General features: G+C 55.9%; 1 protein-coding gene across 1 annotated transcript in view; it reads left to right on the top strand.

Moving 5' to 3' along the window:
* FADS2 (fatty acid desaturase 2) overlaps nucleotides 1–14,506 on the top strand; it is a 39,922-nt gene extending 25,416 nt beyond the window's left edge. The window contains exons 6-12 of the mRNA XM_033205137.1: nucleotides 4,148–4,208; nucleotides 4,589–4,665; nucleotides 10,140–10,237; nucleotides 10,449–10,545; nucleotides 10,883–10,962; nucleotides 12,307–12,432; nucleotides 12,792–14,506. Of these exons, the coding sequence (XP_033061028.1) occupies nucleotides 4,148–4,208; nucleotides 4,589–4,665; nucleotides 10,140–10,237; nucleotides 10,449–10,545; nucleotides 10,883–10,962; nucleotides 12,307–12,432; nucleotides 12,792–12,843 (591 nt within the window). The 3' untranslated portion in view covers nucleotides 12,844–14,506. The remainder of the gene's footprint in view (nucleotides 1–4,147; nucleotides 4,209–4,588; nucleotides 4,666–10,139; nucleotides 10,238–10,448; nucleotides 10,546–10,882; nucleotides 10,963–12,306; nucleotides 12,433–12,791) is intronic.
* The last annotated feature ends 566 nt before the right edge of the window (nucleotides 14,507–15,072 follow it).

The raw sequence follows: 15,072 nt of genomic DNA, 5'->3' as shown, positions 1-15,072 counted from the left end.
CGGGAGGCAGAGGTTGCAGTGAGCTGAGATCGCACCGCTGCACTCCATCCTGGGCGACAGAGCGAGACTCCGTCTCAAAACAACAATGACAACAACAAAAACAACATAAAAACAAACCAAAAAAACATGTAGTCACGCTAGATTACCTGCCTGCTTGCCTTTCTTTCTTCCTTCTTTCTATTTCTTTCTTTTTTTCTTTCTCCTTCCTTCCTTCCTTTCTTTTTTCTTTCTCCTTCCTTCCTTCTTTCCTTCTTTTCTTTCTTTCTTTCTTTTCTTCCTTCTTTTCTTTCTTTCTTTTCTTCCTTCTTTTCTTTCTTTCTCTTTCTTTCTTTTTCTTTTTCTTCTCCTTCTTCCTTCCTTCCTTCTTTCCTTCTTTTCTTTCTTTCTTTTCTTCCTTCTTTCTATTTCTTTCTTTTTTCTTTCTCCTTCTTCCTTCCTTCCTTCCTTCCCTCCCTCCCTTCTTTCTTCCTTCTAATCTGGGTGTTAGTGTAGTCTCTTTCTTTCTAATAGCTCCATTCTGTTGTCTGCTTTGGGTTTTATTGCATTGACGGGAAATTTCAGAGCTGAGTTTAATAGCGGTGATATTGGCAGCAGTCTTGTTTTGTTCTTCTTTTGCCATATCCTCGTTTTCTGAGGGGGCTGGTGAGGCCATTATCCCGGTAGCAGTGTAAATGGGCCTCAGAAGCCATGCCATGCCTGAGAACCTCCTCCTCCTCCTCTCATCCGGGAAACCATCTCTGCTGCTCTGCCTGTCTGAAGCTAACCTCCTGGGCTTCCTGCTTCAGGCAGACCTTCATGAACAGGCCTAAGCCACCCATCCCACCTTGGGAGACATATGCCGCCCTCTCAGGGACCTTGGACTGGGACCTTGCCATTCTGCTCCTGCTGGGGAGGTCATGCTGCCTGTTTCTCTCTGTGTGTGAGTTTGCAGGTTCCCAGAGTCAGAGACTGGGCTTTGCAACAGTTCCCCTCCCCCAACCCTCCACGGACAAGGAGGGCCCTTGTCATTCCTCAGACATTTTGTTCCAAAGCTGAAAGGTCCTCTCCACATGGCCCGGCATCCTCCAGGCCCTCATCCAAGCCTGGCCTTGTGGTGCGCGGAGAGGCCCAGGACAGGAGAGTCAGCCCCGCTGCCAGGGTTGGCTGCACTCCCTCCCTCACCCCTGGCCTGAGTCCCTGCCTATCAGCCACAGCCTGGGAAGGCGCCATCCCTGGTCAGGGGGAGGTCCATGTGTGCCACCACACCCTTGGCCGCAGCCCAGCTGGGTGAAAGTCGTGTGTCTTCCTTGCCTCTTGGACTTTCTCTGTGTGTGTGACGGGGACTCCTCGGGAAGAGGAGATGTGTGGGGTCCTCCACTCCGCACACTTGGGGCTCTGAGCCCCCAGTCGGGAAGAAGCCTGACTCTTGTTGAGTGAGTCTGTGGGCTGGACAGCGCGATGGGCAGTGTGCGTGCCCAACGTCACTTAGTCCTTGCTTAACCTGTGAGGCAGGGGCTGTCATTGACCCCTTTCATGGATGGAACAACTAAGGCCGAGAGACATGAAGTGACTTGTTCAAGGTAACAGCTAGGAAAAGGCAACACCACTGTCCAAACCCAAACCATCTGGTTGCACACCACAGCTTCGGAGTCCTGGGGACCCTCGCGAAATACGTTTGTTGGGTAGCCCCAGCTTTCTGATCAATTAAACAGCCAGGCACTCACCCCCCAGCTTGGTGCATTCTAAAATACCTCTCCCTCCTTTCCCTGCTCCCATGACTTAAGTGGCAAAGCGCTGGCAAAGAACCGAGCGTGGGAAGGATGATAGCAGAGAGTTAGCCACAGGGCAGGGCTTCGTATCCCAAGCCCACAGTTGTACTTTCTGGTTTGGGAGGGGAGTACTGGCCATCCCCCAGCAGACTCGCTGCAGCTGAGGCCATCGAGATAGGAACAGATGTGTAGTGGTATGTCACCATAAACACACACACACACACATGCACGTGACTGATAAGCATTGTGCTCACCATCCCACAGAGCCCCACTCTGAGGCCTGCTGCTGCCTGGCAAGCAGGGGCCCCTGGCTCCCGAGGGTCATTCTGAGGCATTAAAGGGGCGTACACTAGAGCCAGCAGTGCTTACCAGCGGAGGCAGCCCCTGTAACCTCTGTTGTCCACCCAAAGGCCACCATCACCCATGAGAACAGGGTGCCTACTGTGCACATGCAGCTCCAAACAGACTCCCCAGGTGCCTCCCAGGCCCTCACAGCAGCGTGGCCAGCCCTCAGTCCCTCTATAGGATGCCCTGGCCCCTGCTGACCTGCCTGGGTTGCCCTCTGTGCTCACTTCCGAGTACAGCCGGCCCAGCCCAAGAGGGACAGGACGCCCTGTGGGACAGAGATACGGTGGGGAGGAGCTCTTGGCCAGAGCTGGAGACACTGCACGCTAAGGCTGGGGCTGTGAGCCTGCCCCCTGGCCTCTGGGAGAATCTTAGAGCAGGACCCAGAGGCCTGTTCTGTGGGCCACTGCAGGCCTCCAAGACTGGCCACCTCGAGGGCATGGTCTGCAGTGCTGGCTTCTCCAGCGCCTCCATCGACCGGAGACTCATGAAAGGCTCCTGTGAGGCCCCCTAGCTCGGACCTCCCCATGGCCAGCCTCAGCCCTGGCCTTAATGATAGTCTTCCTACAAGTGGCCGTCCTTTCTGGGAATGGGTGAGATCCTTGCCAAGGCTCAGGAGGCCACACAGAACAAAGGGACTGTTTCTGGGGGTTCTTCGGCTGGCCGTGCTATGACACGGCCATTGGTGCCAAGATGCAAGTGCTGGGGACAGAGTGGACCTGGTTCCCACCCACAGCCTCTTCCCTCAGGAGTCCGTGCTCTCCCTGTGATTTGGACAATCACTTCCCTCTGTGTTCTCACCTGGATGACAGGCGTGCTGGCCTAGGTGCCATCCAAGGTTCCTTCCCTCTGTACTCACTTGGACCTCCTGACTGCAATAAGTAGGACTGGACACTGTTGGAGGAGGCAACTGTGGCCTTTGGATCCAGGCGTATAGGGAGCACTTAGCACCCGTGCCCATGTTCTCATTGGCTCCTCTTACCAACCACTGATTCGAATGCTAGACAAGGCTCAGCAAGGCTAAGCGACTCACACAGTCTCAGCACTGGTGAGAGGCAGAGTCGGCTGAAGCGCATCTGCTGGCTCCAAGCCCAGCCTCCCCACACTGCAAGCAAGAGGAGCAGGTGCCACTCAGTGAGCAGTATCTTTTGGTCTCAGTCCTGAAAGAGCAGGGTGGGCTGGTCCCTAGGGGCTGGACCATGGAATTAAGGGCTCCAGGGATCCCCTGGGGCCATGGTTCCTATGCCTGGCTCACACTGAGTGACCTGAGCAGCTTTGGACAGTGATGATGCCCAGGATCCAGCCCAGCCCTCCTCCATCAGAGCCTCTGGGCATCAGGCTGCCCAAGGTGCAGGCTATGATGGGGAAGAAACAGGTGCCTTCATGGGGACCTCAGGTAGCCAGATGTGGCCTGAGGAGTCTGTGCCATGGCCTCCTCTGTTCTGTCCTCAAGATTAGGCTCCAGCTGGGGAGGAGTGATTCACTCTTGTAAATTACAGGGAGGCTCCAGGGAGGAAGATGCTCCCAGCCTGATGACTGGCAGCAATTTTGAGGCTCTTACCTAGGTTCTCCCTGCCACAGTGGGCTCCAGGAGCTCTCCATGGTGACCTAGGAGCTCCCCTGGGTGCTTATGCCCCACCGAGAGTTGCTCTGTTGCACATTCATTCAACAAACATTTATTTAGTGCCTGTCACCTGGGCTCAGAGTCAGTTTTTTGGGTTCTGATCCCAGCCAGGGCCACTTCCCATGGCCTTGGGCCATGGCTTAATGCTGAGCCTCAGCCTCAGAAGCGCCGGCCTTATGGAGGATTGATGCCATTGGGCCACCACTCAGCTAGGGCTGAGGAACGGTTGGTCACTGCTGGCTGCAGAACGGGGAGCCCAGAGGGCTGGAGGGGCCCCAGGCTTGGTGGGCCCAGGGTGCAGATTGACAGGAAAGGCACAGTGGTGTGCCCTGAGTAGAGAGAAGGGATGGTGGCTGCAGGGCGGGTTGAGGAGCATGGGAGGCTGGGAGCTGAGGCTGCTGGGCGCTCATGATCTCTCCTCTCTCCTCAGTATGGCAAGAAGAAGCTGAAATACCTACCCTACAATCACCAGCACGAATACTTCTTCCTGAGTGAGTGCTCAGCACCCTGAAACCACTCCTGGTCCCTCCCCTCCCCTCAGAGTGGCGTCTCTCTCCCTCCTACCTGACATCTTTTCCAGATCTAGAAAGTGACACTAAACTTGTTAGAAGCAGGGGCCACAGCAGCCATCCCCTGCAGACCCCCTCAGCCCATGTTACAGGCCAGGTGGGGACACAGGCTCAGAGAGTCCCAGGGGTGACGCACCTCCTCCAGGGCTCCCAGCCTTCTCTGCAGGCCCCAGGGTCGCTGGCTGCCTCTGCTCACGTCTGCAGGGCTGGCCCCTATGATTAGTGCTGGGCCCAGGTCCCCCCGACCTTCCGGCACAGGTGGGGTGAATGGCTGCTTCTAAGTGCCTGTCTCTCTCTTGCAGTTGGGCCGCCGCTGCTCATCCCCATGTATTTCCAGTACCAGATCATCATGACCATGATCGTGCACAAGAACTGGGTGGTGAGTCACGGACACAGCTGGCTTGGCATGGCGGGGAGGGTGATTGGGACAGGTGGACCTGGGGATCCTACGCTGCCTCCTTGTGTGCCTCAGTGGAGCCTGTGGGGCCCTATGCATCTCCTCCCTGGGGTAGCTGCCTCTCAGGAAAGGACTCCCCCTGGGGCCACCAGGACCCAGTCCTAAAGATCTCTACTCTCCCTCAGACACAGGGAGTCCACTGGGGCAGCCCCTGCTTTTGTAGAGCCCCCCAGAAAGTTCTTAAGGGCAGCATGATGAGAGGCAAATGTAGCCATCTTCCTTCCCCACTCCCTGTGGGCCCTGAGGCCCATGAGCTGGGTCGTCCCACACCCTGGTCAGAAATCAGAGCAGCTGGGCGTTGGCCGAGAGGACAGGTGTGTTCGTTTGCGGAGACCGTATGACAAAGCACCACGAACTGAGCGGCATAAGCAGCAGCGATGTGTTTTCTCCCAGTTCTGGAGACGGGAAGTCCAAAACCGAGGTGTTAGCAGGGTGGATTCCTTAGGGCTCTGGAAGGCTCTGTTCTGGGCCTCTCCTTGGCTGGTTGATGGCTTTCGCCCTCCCTCTCGGTACATTGTCTCTCTGCATATCTACGTCTGTATCTATGTCCAAATTTCCCTCTTTAAAAAATTATTTTGTTTATTTATTTATTTATTGAGACAGAGTCTCGCTGTGTCACACAGGCTGGAGTGCAGTGGCATGATCTCGGCTCACTGCGACCTCCACCTCCTGGGTTCAAGCGATTCTTACGCCTCAGCCTCCCAAGTACCTGAGATTACAGGCACTGGCCACCACACCCAGCTAATTTTCGTATCTTTAGTAGAGATGGGTTTTTTCCATGTTGGCCAGGCTGGTCTCGAACTCTTGGCCTCAAGTGATCTGCCCGCCTCGGCGTCTCAAAGTGCTGGGATTACAGGCATGAGCCACCATGCCCGGCCTATTTTTTTATTTTCCTTTTTTCTTCACCAAAAGTGGATACTTGAAAATTTTCCTCTTTTAAAATAGGGACGTTGCTCATATTGCTTTAGGGCCCATTGTAATTACGTCATCTTTTTTTTCTTCTTTTTTTTGAGACGGAGTTTCTCTCTGTCGCCCAGGCTGGAGTGTAGTGGCACGATCTCGGCTCTCTGCAACCTCTGCCTCCTGGGTTCAAGCGATTCTCCTGCCTCCGCCTCCCGAGGAGCTGGGAATACAGGCGCCTGCCACCATGCCTGGCTAATGTTTGTATTTTTAGTAGAGATGGGGTTTCACCATGTTGGCCAGGCTGGTCTCGAACTCCTGATTCGTGATCCACCCGCCTCAGCCTCCCAAAGTGCTGGGATTACAGGCGCGAGCCACTGCACCCAGCCGATAAGTTGTTTATTTGACAATTATCAAAGACTAAATTGTCACTTTCTGAAATGCTTGCCTGAAATCCAGTCTTTCTAAGCAGTCTATTTGCCCCTCATGCACCAACCAATAGCCATGGGAAAGTTTTTCCTCTCTTAACCAAATGTGGGCTTGTTTATTGATTACTGTTTTTTGTTTGTTTGGTTGGTTTTGAGATGGAGTTTTGCTCTTGTTGCCCAGGCTGGAGTACAATGGTGCAATCTTGGCTCACTGAAACCTCTGCCTCCCAGGGTCAAGCGATTCTCCTGCCTCAGCCTCCTGAGTAGCTGGGATTGCAGGCATGCGCCACCATGACTGGCTAATTTTGTATTTTCAGTAAAGACAGGGTTTCACCATGTTGGTCAGGCTGGTCTCAAACTCTCGACCTGCGGTGATCCACCCACCTCAGCCTCCCAAAGTGCTGGGATTACAGGCGTCAGCCACTGTGCCTGGCCTATTGATTACTGTTTTATCACTTGCTAACTGAAGTTGTCCTTTTCACCTTGACTGTGAATTTAAGAGCAGTCAAGTCAAATTTTATCTCCAAGTCTTGGACCTATATATCCAATATAACTCCATCTGGAGGTGTCCCAGCCATTTCAAATCCAACATATTCAATATAAGTCCTCTCCTCTTCTCCCACAACCTAATCCTTTCCTAATGGTCTCCCTATTAATGAATGGCTCCATCATCCACCCAGTGGCTCAAGTTAGAGACTAGCATCATTGTTTTTTCCTTCCTCATACATGTTACACCCTCTCCTTGCTGCTAGCATCTGATCCTGTTCTAACTCATAAATGGCCTATTGCTGGGCACAGTCGCTCATGCCTGTAATCCCAGCACTTTGAGAGGCCGAAGTATGCAGATCATGAGGTCAGGAGTTCGAGACCAGCCTGGCCAGCATGGTGAAACCCCAACTCTACTAAAAATACAAACAATTAGCTGGGCATGGTGGTGTGCACCTGTAGTCCCAGCTACTCAGGAGGCTGAGGCAGGAGAATTGCTTGAACCTGGCAGGCAGAGGTTACAGTGAGCAACCTCTTTTTTTGTTTTTGACTGTGCTTGTTCCCTAAGGAACAAAGCATTAAACAGGAAAAGAAATCACCCTGTGTTCCTAAAAGGGGATGGCAGAGTGGGGACAATGTGATGAGCCGCGGGGCTTTCAGAGCCAGGAGCGCACCTGTGACCTGGGGCACTGGTTCTCAGGGGAGCTGTTCTGCCCTTTGGCAGTATCTGGAGACACTTCTGATTGTCACAACTTCAGGAAAGGAGGGTGCTACTGGCATCTGGTGGGCATCTAGCCAGGATGTTGCTAAGCACCCTGCCATGCCCTAGAGAACCGCCCATGACAACAAGCAGCCTGTCCCAGGTGCCAATAGTGTGGAGGTTGGGGGACCCTGGCTTAGAGGAAAGAGGTGATAAACCCTTAGATCTTTGAAGGAGGCTTCCTAGGGAGGTTTACATGCTCTGGCAAGCTTCCCGGTTCCTGGGTCCACATCCTGGATCCTGAGCTGCTCCCAGGCTTCACCCTCCTGGAATTTTGCTGTATCTGACACCACTGGCCACTCCCGCTTGCAGTTCTTCTTCCTGTTGGCTTCCAGGTTGCCACCTCTGCTGACTTCTTCCCAGCCCCCTTGCTCCACCTCTCTAGCTGCTTCTAATCTCCTGCACTCCCTGCCCCTGAAACCAACGGTCTCTGAGTATGTGTTGCCCTCTACACTCAAAAAGAGTCCAGGCCAGGCATGGTGGCTCACGCCTGTGATCTCAGCACTTTGGGAGGCCGAAGTGGGAGGGATCACTTGAAGCCAGGAGTTTGAGACCAGCCTGAGCAACATGGAGAAACCCTGTCTCTACAAAAAGCTGGGTGTGGTGATGCGTGCCTGCAGTCTAGCTACTTGGGAGGCTGAGGTAGGAGGATGGCTTGAGCCCAGGAGTTTGAGGCGGCAGTGAGCTGTGATCACACACTGCTGCACTCAAGCCTGGGCAACAGAGCGAGACCCTGTGTCTTAAAAATAAAAATTGGGCCAGGGCAATGGTTCACACCTCTAATCCTAGCACTTTGGGAGGCCAAGGCTGGAGGATCACTTGAGCACAGATGTTTGAGACCAGCCTGGACAAATAAGTGAGACCCCCCCCCCACCCATCTCTATAAAAACTTAAAAAATTAGCCAGATGAGGCCGGACATGGTGGCTCATGCCTGTAATCCCAGCACTTTGGGAGGCCGAGGCGGGCGGATCACGAGGTCAGGAGAACGAGACCATCTTGGCTAACATGGTGACACCCCATCTCTACTAAAAATACAAAAAGTTAGCCAGGGATGGTGGTGGGCACCTGTAGTCCCAGCTACTCGGGAGGCTGAGGCAGGAGAATGGTGTGAACCCGAGAGACGGAGCTTGCAGTGAGTCGAGATCGCACCACTGTACTCTAGCCTGGGCGACTGAGCAAGACTCCATCTCAAAAAAGAAAACAAAATTAGCCAGGTGTGGTGTTCCCAGCTACTTGGGAGGCTGAGGTGGAAGTATGGCTTGAGCCTGGGACAGAGTCATGATCACACCACTGCACTCCAGCCTGGGCAATAAAGCAAGACCCTGTCTCCAAAAAACAAAAATCCATAACCATATCCTCATTTTGTTTCCATATATGTGGAGATACACTGCACACTACGGCACCACACACAAAATAGAAGGAATGTGATGGAAGTGGGAGCAGAACTGGCTACATCTGCCTCGCTCGTCCCCTTGAAGGCCACCTCGTTAGAATGTGAGGTCCTGCCCTCAGCCAATGTTGGCCCTGAGGCCATCTCCAGCCCCTCCTGAGCGCTCCCCTCCTCCTTTCCTGTTCAGCTGCTGGCACCCGACCCCTTATCACCTAGGACCAGCCTAGATTACTCACAGCCAAGCAGGCGCAAATGCAGCCACCGTTGCCGCTGACAGTTCTGGAATCTGTCACCTCCTTGTCAGCACCATGGGTTCTGGTTTAGGCCTCTGTCATTTCATGTCTGAGCCGCTGGAATAACCTCCTAGTCTGCCCCTCTCCAGGGGAGTGGGGATCTATTTTAAGACTCAGATGTGACCTTGTACTTCAGCCGTTTGAAGTGAGACAGGGCAGTCCCTTGGCCTCACCTTCCACCTCGGACACCTGTGCCGAGCCCATGGCACGTATCCCTGTACCTAAACTCACGGCAGGATGAGCGCCCTGGCAGTGGGAACAGCCCGTGCAGAGGCCCCGGGGAGGGAGTGAGCCAGGTCAGGGGGCTGAGTAAAGACAGGTTCTTGACCCCACGAGGCTCCGTGAGTGACTCTGGGTGGGATGGAGGCTTTAGCAGGGGAGAGATGGGACCTACTTGGAGCAAAGGCCACTCTAGTTGCCATGGCCGTGAGGACAAGCAGGGGACTGTGGGAGGCTGCTGCTATGGTTCAGTTGAGACAGGACTTGGGTGGCAGAGAGGCAGTGGACAGGGCAGAGCCGTGAAGTCACCCTCCCAGTACATGAGAGGAGATGTCCAAGCCCAGTCCCTGGTACCACTCCAGCCAGGGGCAGTGAGGAGAGCAGAGTGGGGGGCCACAGGACGACAGTGGGGCATGAGGAGGCCAGCCTCTGCTGCGAGAGCCCTGAGGTAGGGACGATGGTGCCTCTGACCCTCCCGTCCCCTCCAAGCCCTCTGTCCTGCTGGAAGGAGAGGCCAGGAGGAGACCCAGGTGCAAGGAGCAGGGACAGGACTGGGGCACAATTGGGGACCTGGCTCAGGGTTGGGGGGCACACCTTCAAAATCACCCCTGACCCATGAGATGGCTGCTGACCCCCACCCCTACCCCATGACTGCCCCTCAACAGGAGAGTCCGTTTCTCTCCCAAAGAACAGGGCATAGTCACTTCCTGATGCTAAATCACTCAGCATTTCCCTAGAAACAAAGGCAGTCATGCAAACCCAGAACAAACAGGTTGCGTGTAATTGCCCATTGTGCTTCAGTGGGCTGCGGTCCAGCTTCTAGAGGCCTGAGTGTGAGGTGTGTGCACATCTGGGGCAGGCACATGGTGCCAAGGCAGAGGAGAGGGCAGGCTGCGCCTAACTTCATCTTTCCCTGCAGGACCTGGCCTGGGCCATCAGCTACTACATCCGGTTCTTCGTCACCTACATCCCTTTCTACGGCATCCTGGGAGCCCTCCTTTTCCTCAACTTCATCAGGTGCCTGGGCTTTGCTGGTTCATCCCTGGGCCCTCCACTGGCACCGATGAGGGCTTTGGCATGAGAAGAGGCTCAGACGGCTCCACTCTGCCCAGGGACCTCCCATCCTGACCCCTTGGCAGGGGCTGTCCTGGGCTGTTGGGAGAGTGCATCTGTTCCCACCATGACCGGGCCCCCCGAGGCCCCTGCGCTAAGCTGTGTTCTCTTGCAGGTTCCTGGAGAGCCACTGGTTCGTGTGGGTCACACAGATGAATCACATCGTCATGGAGATTGACCAGGAGGCCTACCGCGACTGGTTCAGTAGCCAGGTAGGGAAGGCAGGGCCAGTCACCAGAGCTGTGCAGAGCCTGGTCCCGGTGTCCATGTCCTGGCCCCAGATGCTCTGCACCTGTTGATCCAGGGCTGTGCTGGGCCTCCCGGGGCTGCCTGTGTCCTTCTGCTGGGAGCTTCAGGGCTAAGCAAGAAAGGGTGGCAGGAGTCCCCTGGAGGGACAGTAGGGCATCTGGATGGGCTGAGGCCATCAGGCAGGATGGTATGATGTGGAGGGGTGACCTGGAGACCCTGGGTAAGGCTGGGCCCCCTGGGAATGAGGCCGGGCCCTTCGGCCTTCCTTTGTTCCCTGACACTCATCTCCTCCACTGACAGCTGACAGCTACCTGCAACGTGGAGCAGTCCTTCTTCAACGACTGGTTCAGTGGACACCTTAACTTCCAGATTGAGCACCAGTGAGTGCGGGGCTGCGGGGAGGCGGGGAGACCCACAGCGGGAGGGAAGCGGCCGCTACCCCATCTGGGCAGAGCGCAGGATGTGGGGGCCACCTCTTTGTCTCTGTGACAAGGTCTCTGCCCAATCTAGAGCGAGGCTCCCAGCCAGCCCCGCTGAGGTCAGGAGAGGGGCTCCCCTGTGCCATCTCTGGGAGGGGCATCCTGCGCCCCTTGTCCTGTGCCACTTGGTCATAGTGATAACCACCTCCCTCCACGTGGGCCTGGGATTTTGTAGTTATGGAGCCTGCACACGCATCTCATGATCCTGTGAGGCTAGCAAGGCAGGGCTTGCCTGGAACATTGGCCGAGGGACTGCCCTGCTGCCCCTTGTCCTTGCCTCACCTCTTGTCACTGATTTTTTTTTTTATTAAAAAATAAAAAATTTAGAGACAGGGTCTCACCCTGTTTCCTGGGCTGGAGTGCAGTGGTGCTTTCTTAGCTCACTGCAGCCTGGAATGCCCGAGTTAAAGCCATCCTCCCACCTCAGCCTCCTGAGTAGCTGGGACTACAGGTGCATGCCACCATGTCCAGCTAATTTTTTATTTTTTTACTTTTATTTATTTATTTTGAGACAGAGTCTCACTCTGTTGCCCAGACTGGAGTGCAGTGGCGCCATCTCGGCTCACTGCATCCTCCACCTACCAGGTTCAAGCAATTCTTATGCCTCAGCCTCCCACATAGCTGGGATTACAGGCATGTGCCACCACGCCCAGCTAATTTTTGTATTTTTAATGGAGATGGGGTTTCACCATGTTGGCCAGATTGGTAAACTCCTGGCCTCAAGTGATCCACCCGCTTTGGCCTCCCAAAGTGCTGGGATTACAAGTGTGAGCCACTGTGCCTGGCCTAATTTTTTATTTTTATTTTTTGTAGAGAAGGGGTCTTGCCATGTTGCCCAGGCTGATCTCAAACTTCTGACCTCAAGTGATCTGCCTGCCTGAGCCTCCCAGAATGCTGGGATTACAGGCATTAGCCACTGTGCCCCACCTCACTGCCTCTTTTTCTAGCATCCTCCAGCTATTTCATTTCTTTTTTGAAAAACATGACACTTTGTCTCTGGCTACCCAGTATCTTCCCAGCTCTGTAAAGCACAAATGCCCTCCTGCTCACGGAGGGCTGCACCCTCCCCTCTACACACATGGCACCCCACTGGGCACACACGAGGAGCCACACTTTGAGCCTGGTCCTGGCTGTGGACAGGGTCTCCGAGGGCCCCAGCCACCCTCTGCCCGGGTGGTGGGAGGAGGCGGGAGCAGCATGGCCCTCTGGAGTCCTCACGTTCTGCCCACCCCACATGCTCCTCAGCCTCTTCCCCACCATGCCCCGGCACAACTTACACAAGATCGCCCCGTTGGTGAAGTCTCTGTGTGCCAAGCATGGCATTGAATACCAGGAGAAGCCGCTACTCAGGGCCCTGCTGGACATCATCAGGTGAGGGGTGGAGGTCCACAGGGGTTGGGCCCTGGGATCACCCATGGTGCAGACAGTGGGATCACAAGAGGGGCTGGGCCCTCCTGGCACAGTTGCCTACCAGGGCACCTGCCTTACCCCTGAGCCCGTGTTAGGAGCTGTTGGGCTTTTCTCCCTGGGCTACAAGAAGACCGTCCCTTTCTGCATGGGGTTCCTGGTGGGCTCTGAGCTGACAGCCCCGAGGCCCAGTGGCAGTGGCAAGCCCTGGTTAGGGCCAAGGGGACGTACCTGCCACCTTAATGATGGCCTCCGCAGCCCCTGCACTCCCTGGGGCTGGACCTGTCCTTGTCCCTGACCCTTGTCCATCCCCAACTTTGCAGGTCCCTGAAGAAGTCTGGGAAGCTGTGGCTGGACGCCTACCTTCACAAATGAAGCCACAGCCCCCGGGACACCGTGGGGAAGTGGCGCAGGTGGGGTGATGGCCAGAGGAATGGTGGGCTTTTGTTCTGAGGGGTGTCTGAGAGGCTGGTGTATGCACCACTCACATACTCCACGTTGGATCTTTCTCCCTTTCTCCTCTCCTTTTTCCCTTCACGTCTCCCGCATAGCTCCCTGCCTTCATGGGGCCTGCCCTCCTTCAGCCGTCAGCCATCAGACATGACCCTCCCAGGGCCTCCCAGCCCCTTCTTCCAAGGAACAGAGATTGGTGGCCATGGCGGGTGGCTCTGTCCTACCTCCACTCTCTGCCCCTAAAGGTGGGAGGAGACCAGTGGTCGCTGGGTCTGGCCTGTGAGTCTCCCCTTGCAGCCTGGTCACTAGGCCTCACCCCTGCTTCGGTTCTTCAGATGCTCTTGGGGTTTCTGGGGGCAGGTCCTAGTCAGGCAGGGCCCATGACCCTCCGGGCCTGGCTTCACTCTCCCTGACGGCCGCCATTGGTCCACCCTTCGTAGAGAGGCCTGCTTTGTTACAAAGCTCGGGTCTCCCTCCCGCAGCCGGGATCAGTACCCGGGGCCTCTCTTAAGATGACCAGGGCCCCGGGCCTGCGGGCACAGCCAGCCCAAACCTCAGGCCCTGGAAGAGTCCTCCACCCCATCACTAGAGTGCTCTGACCCTGGGCTTTCATGGGCCCCATTCCACCACCTCCCCAACTTGAGCCTGTGACCTTGGGACCAAAGGGGGAGTCCCTTGTCTCTTGTGGCTCAGCAGAGGCAGTGGCCAGGTTCAGGGAGGCGTCAGCTGGCCTGGAGGCTCAGCCCCACCCCCCAGCTTGTCCTCAGGGGGTCCTGAGGTCCAAGATTCTGGAGCAATCCGACCCTTCTCCAAATGCTCCGTTACCAGCTGGGCAGTACCAGCCAATCCCTGGCCATTTGGCCCCAGGGGATGTGGGCCCTGCAGGCTGCAGGAGGGCACTGGAGCTGGGAGGTCTCGTTGCAGCCCTCCCCACCTTGGGGCTGCTGTGTGGACGGCGCTGCCTCAGGCACTCTCCTGTCTGTACCTGCCCTTACTGTGTTTAACCTTTCGCTCCAGGATGCATTCTGATAGGAGTGGGCAGCAGGGCTGGGCCTTGTGACAATCTGCCTTTCACCACATGGCCTTGCCTTTGTGGCCCTGTTAGGGAGGGCCAGGGAGGCAGAGCGGGAGGGAGTCTCAGGAGGAGGCTGCCCTGAGGGGCTGGGGAGGGGTTACCTCATGAGGACCAGGGTGGAGCTGAGAAGAGGAGGAGGTGGGGGCTGGAAGTGTTGGTAGCTGAGCGGAGGGGCAAGTGAGAGGGGAGGGAGGGAAGTCCTGGGGGGATCCTGAGCTGCTGTTGCAGAGTCTAACCCACTAATCAGTTCTTAGATTCAGGGGAGGGGCGGGCACCAACAACTCAGAATGGGGGCCTTTGGGGAGGGCGCCTAGTTCTCCCAGCTCTAACCAGCCAGGAGGGACCTGCATCTAAGTGTCTGGGTTGCCATGGCAATGGCATGCCCCCAGCTACTGTATGCCCCCGACCCCCACAGAGGCAGAGTGAACCCATAGGGAGCTGATTGTAATGTTTATCATGTTGCTTCCCCACCCCTAAATTTTTTGAAATAAAATAAGTAATTTTATTCTCCCTTCCTGCGTTTCCTGCACGCAAATGCCAGGCCATGGTATTGGGTGACAGAGGAGGCCCTCCTCGCTGGGCCTGGGTACCAGGAGGGGTCCCCACACTTGTATTTCTCTGTGTCCCCTCCCTCCCCGGTGGCCATCCCACCTGCCTCTCCCTGCTGCCTCTGAAGTTTATTCTGGGGCCCAGAACTTGGTGGAAATGACCCAAAAACATTGGCCTGTCTTCCTCCTCTCAGCAGCCGACCCCAACCCAATTCTAAAACAGGGCTGGGAGCCACCTCTCAGCAACTAACCCCACCCAAGGAGGGTGGCATGGAGGGGTTTGCAGAGACCCTTCCTAACATCCTTACTCCCCAGATGTCTCCCCAAGTGCAGTCTGCCCTCCCAGCCCTGGGCCAGCCGGCTTCCACAGAGTGCCAGGCCAAACACAATTCCTGGCCTCCTTGGAAGGGGCTGAAGAAGGCCGGGCACAGTGGCTCACGCCTGTAATCCCAGCAGTTTGGGAGGCCGAGGCGGGCAGATCACGAGGTCAAGAGATCGAGATCAGCCTGGTCAACATGGTGAAACCCC

The sequence above is a fragment of the Trachypithecus francoisi genome, unplaced genomic scaffold (assembly GCF_009764315.1).
Source record: "Trachypithecus francoisi isolate TF-2019V2 unplaced genomic scaffold, Tfra_2.0 Lachesis_group8, whole genome shotgun sequence".
NCBI lineage: Eukaryota > Metazoa > Chordata > Mammalia > Primates > Cercopithecidae > Trachypithecus > Trachypithecus francoisi.
The sequence above is the reverse complement of the archived record's forward strand: the minus strand, read 5'-3'. Positions and strand labels throughout refer to the sequence as shown.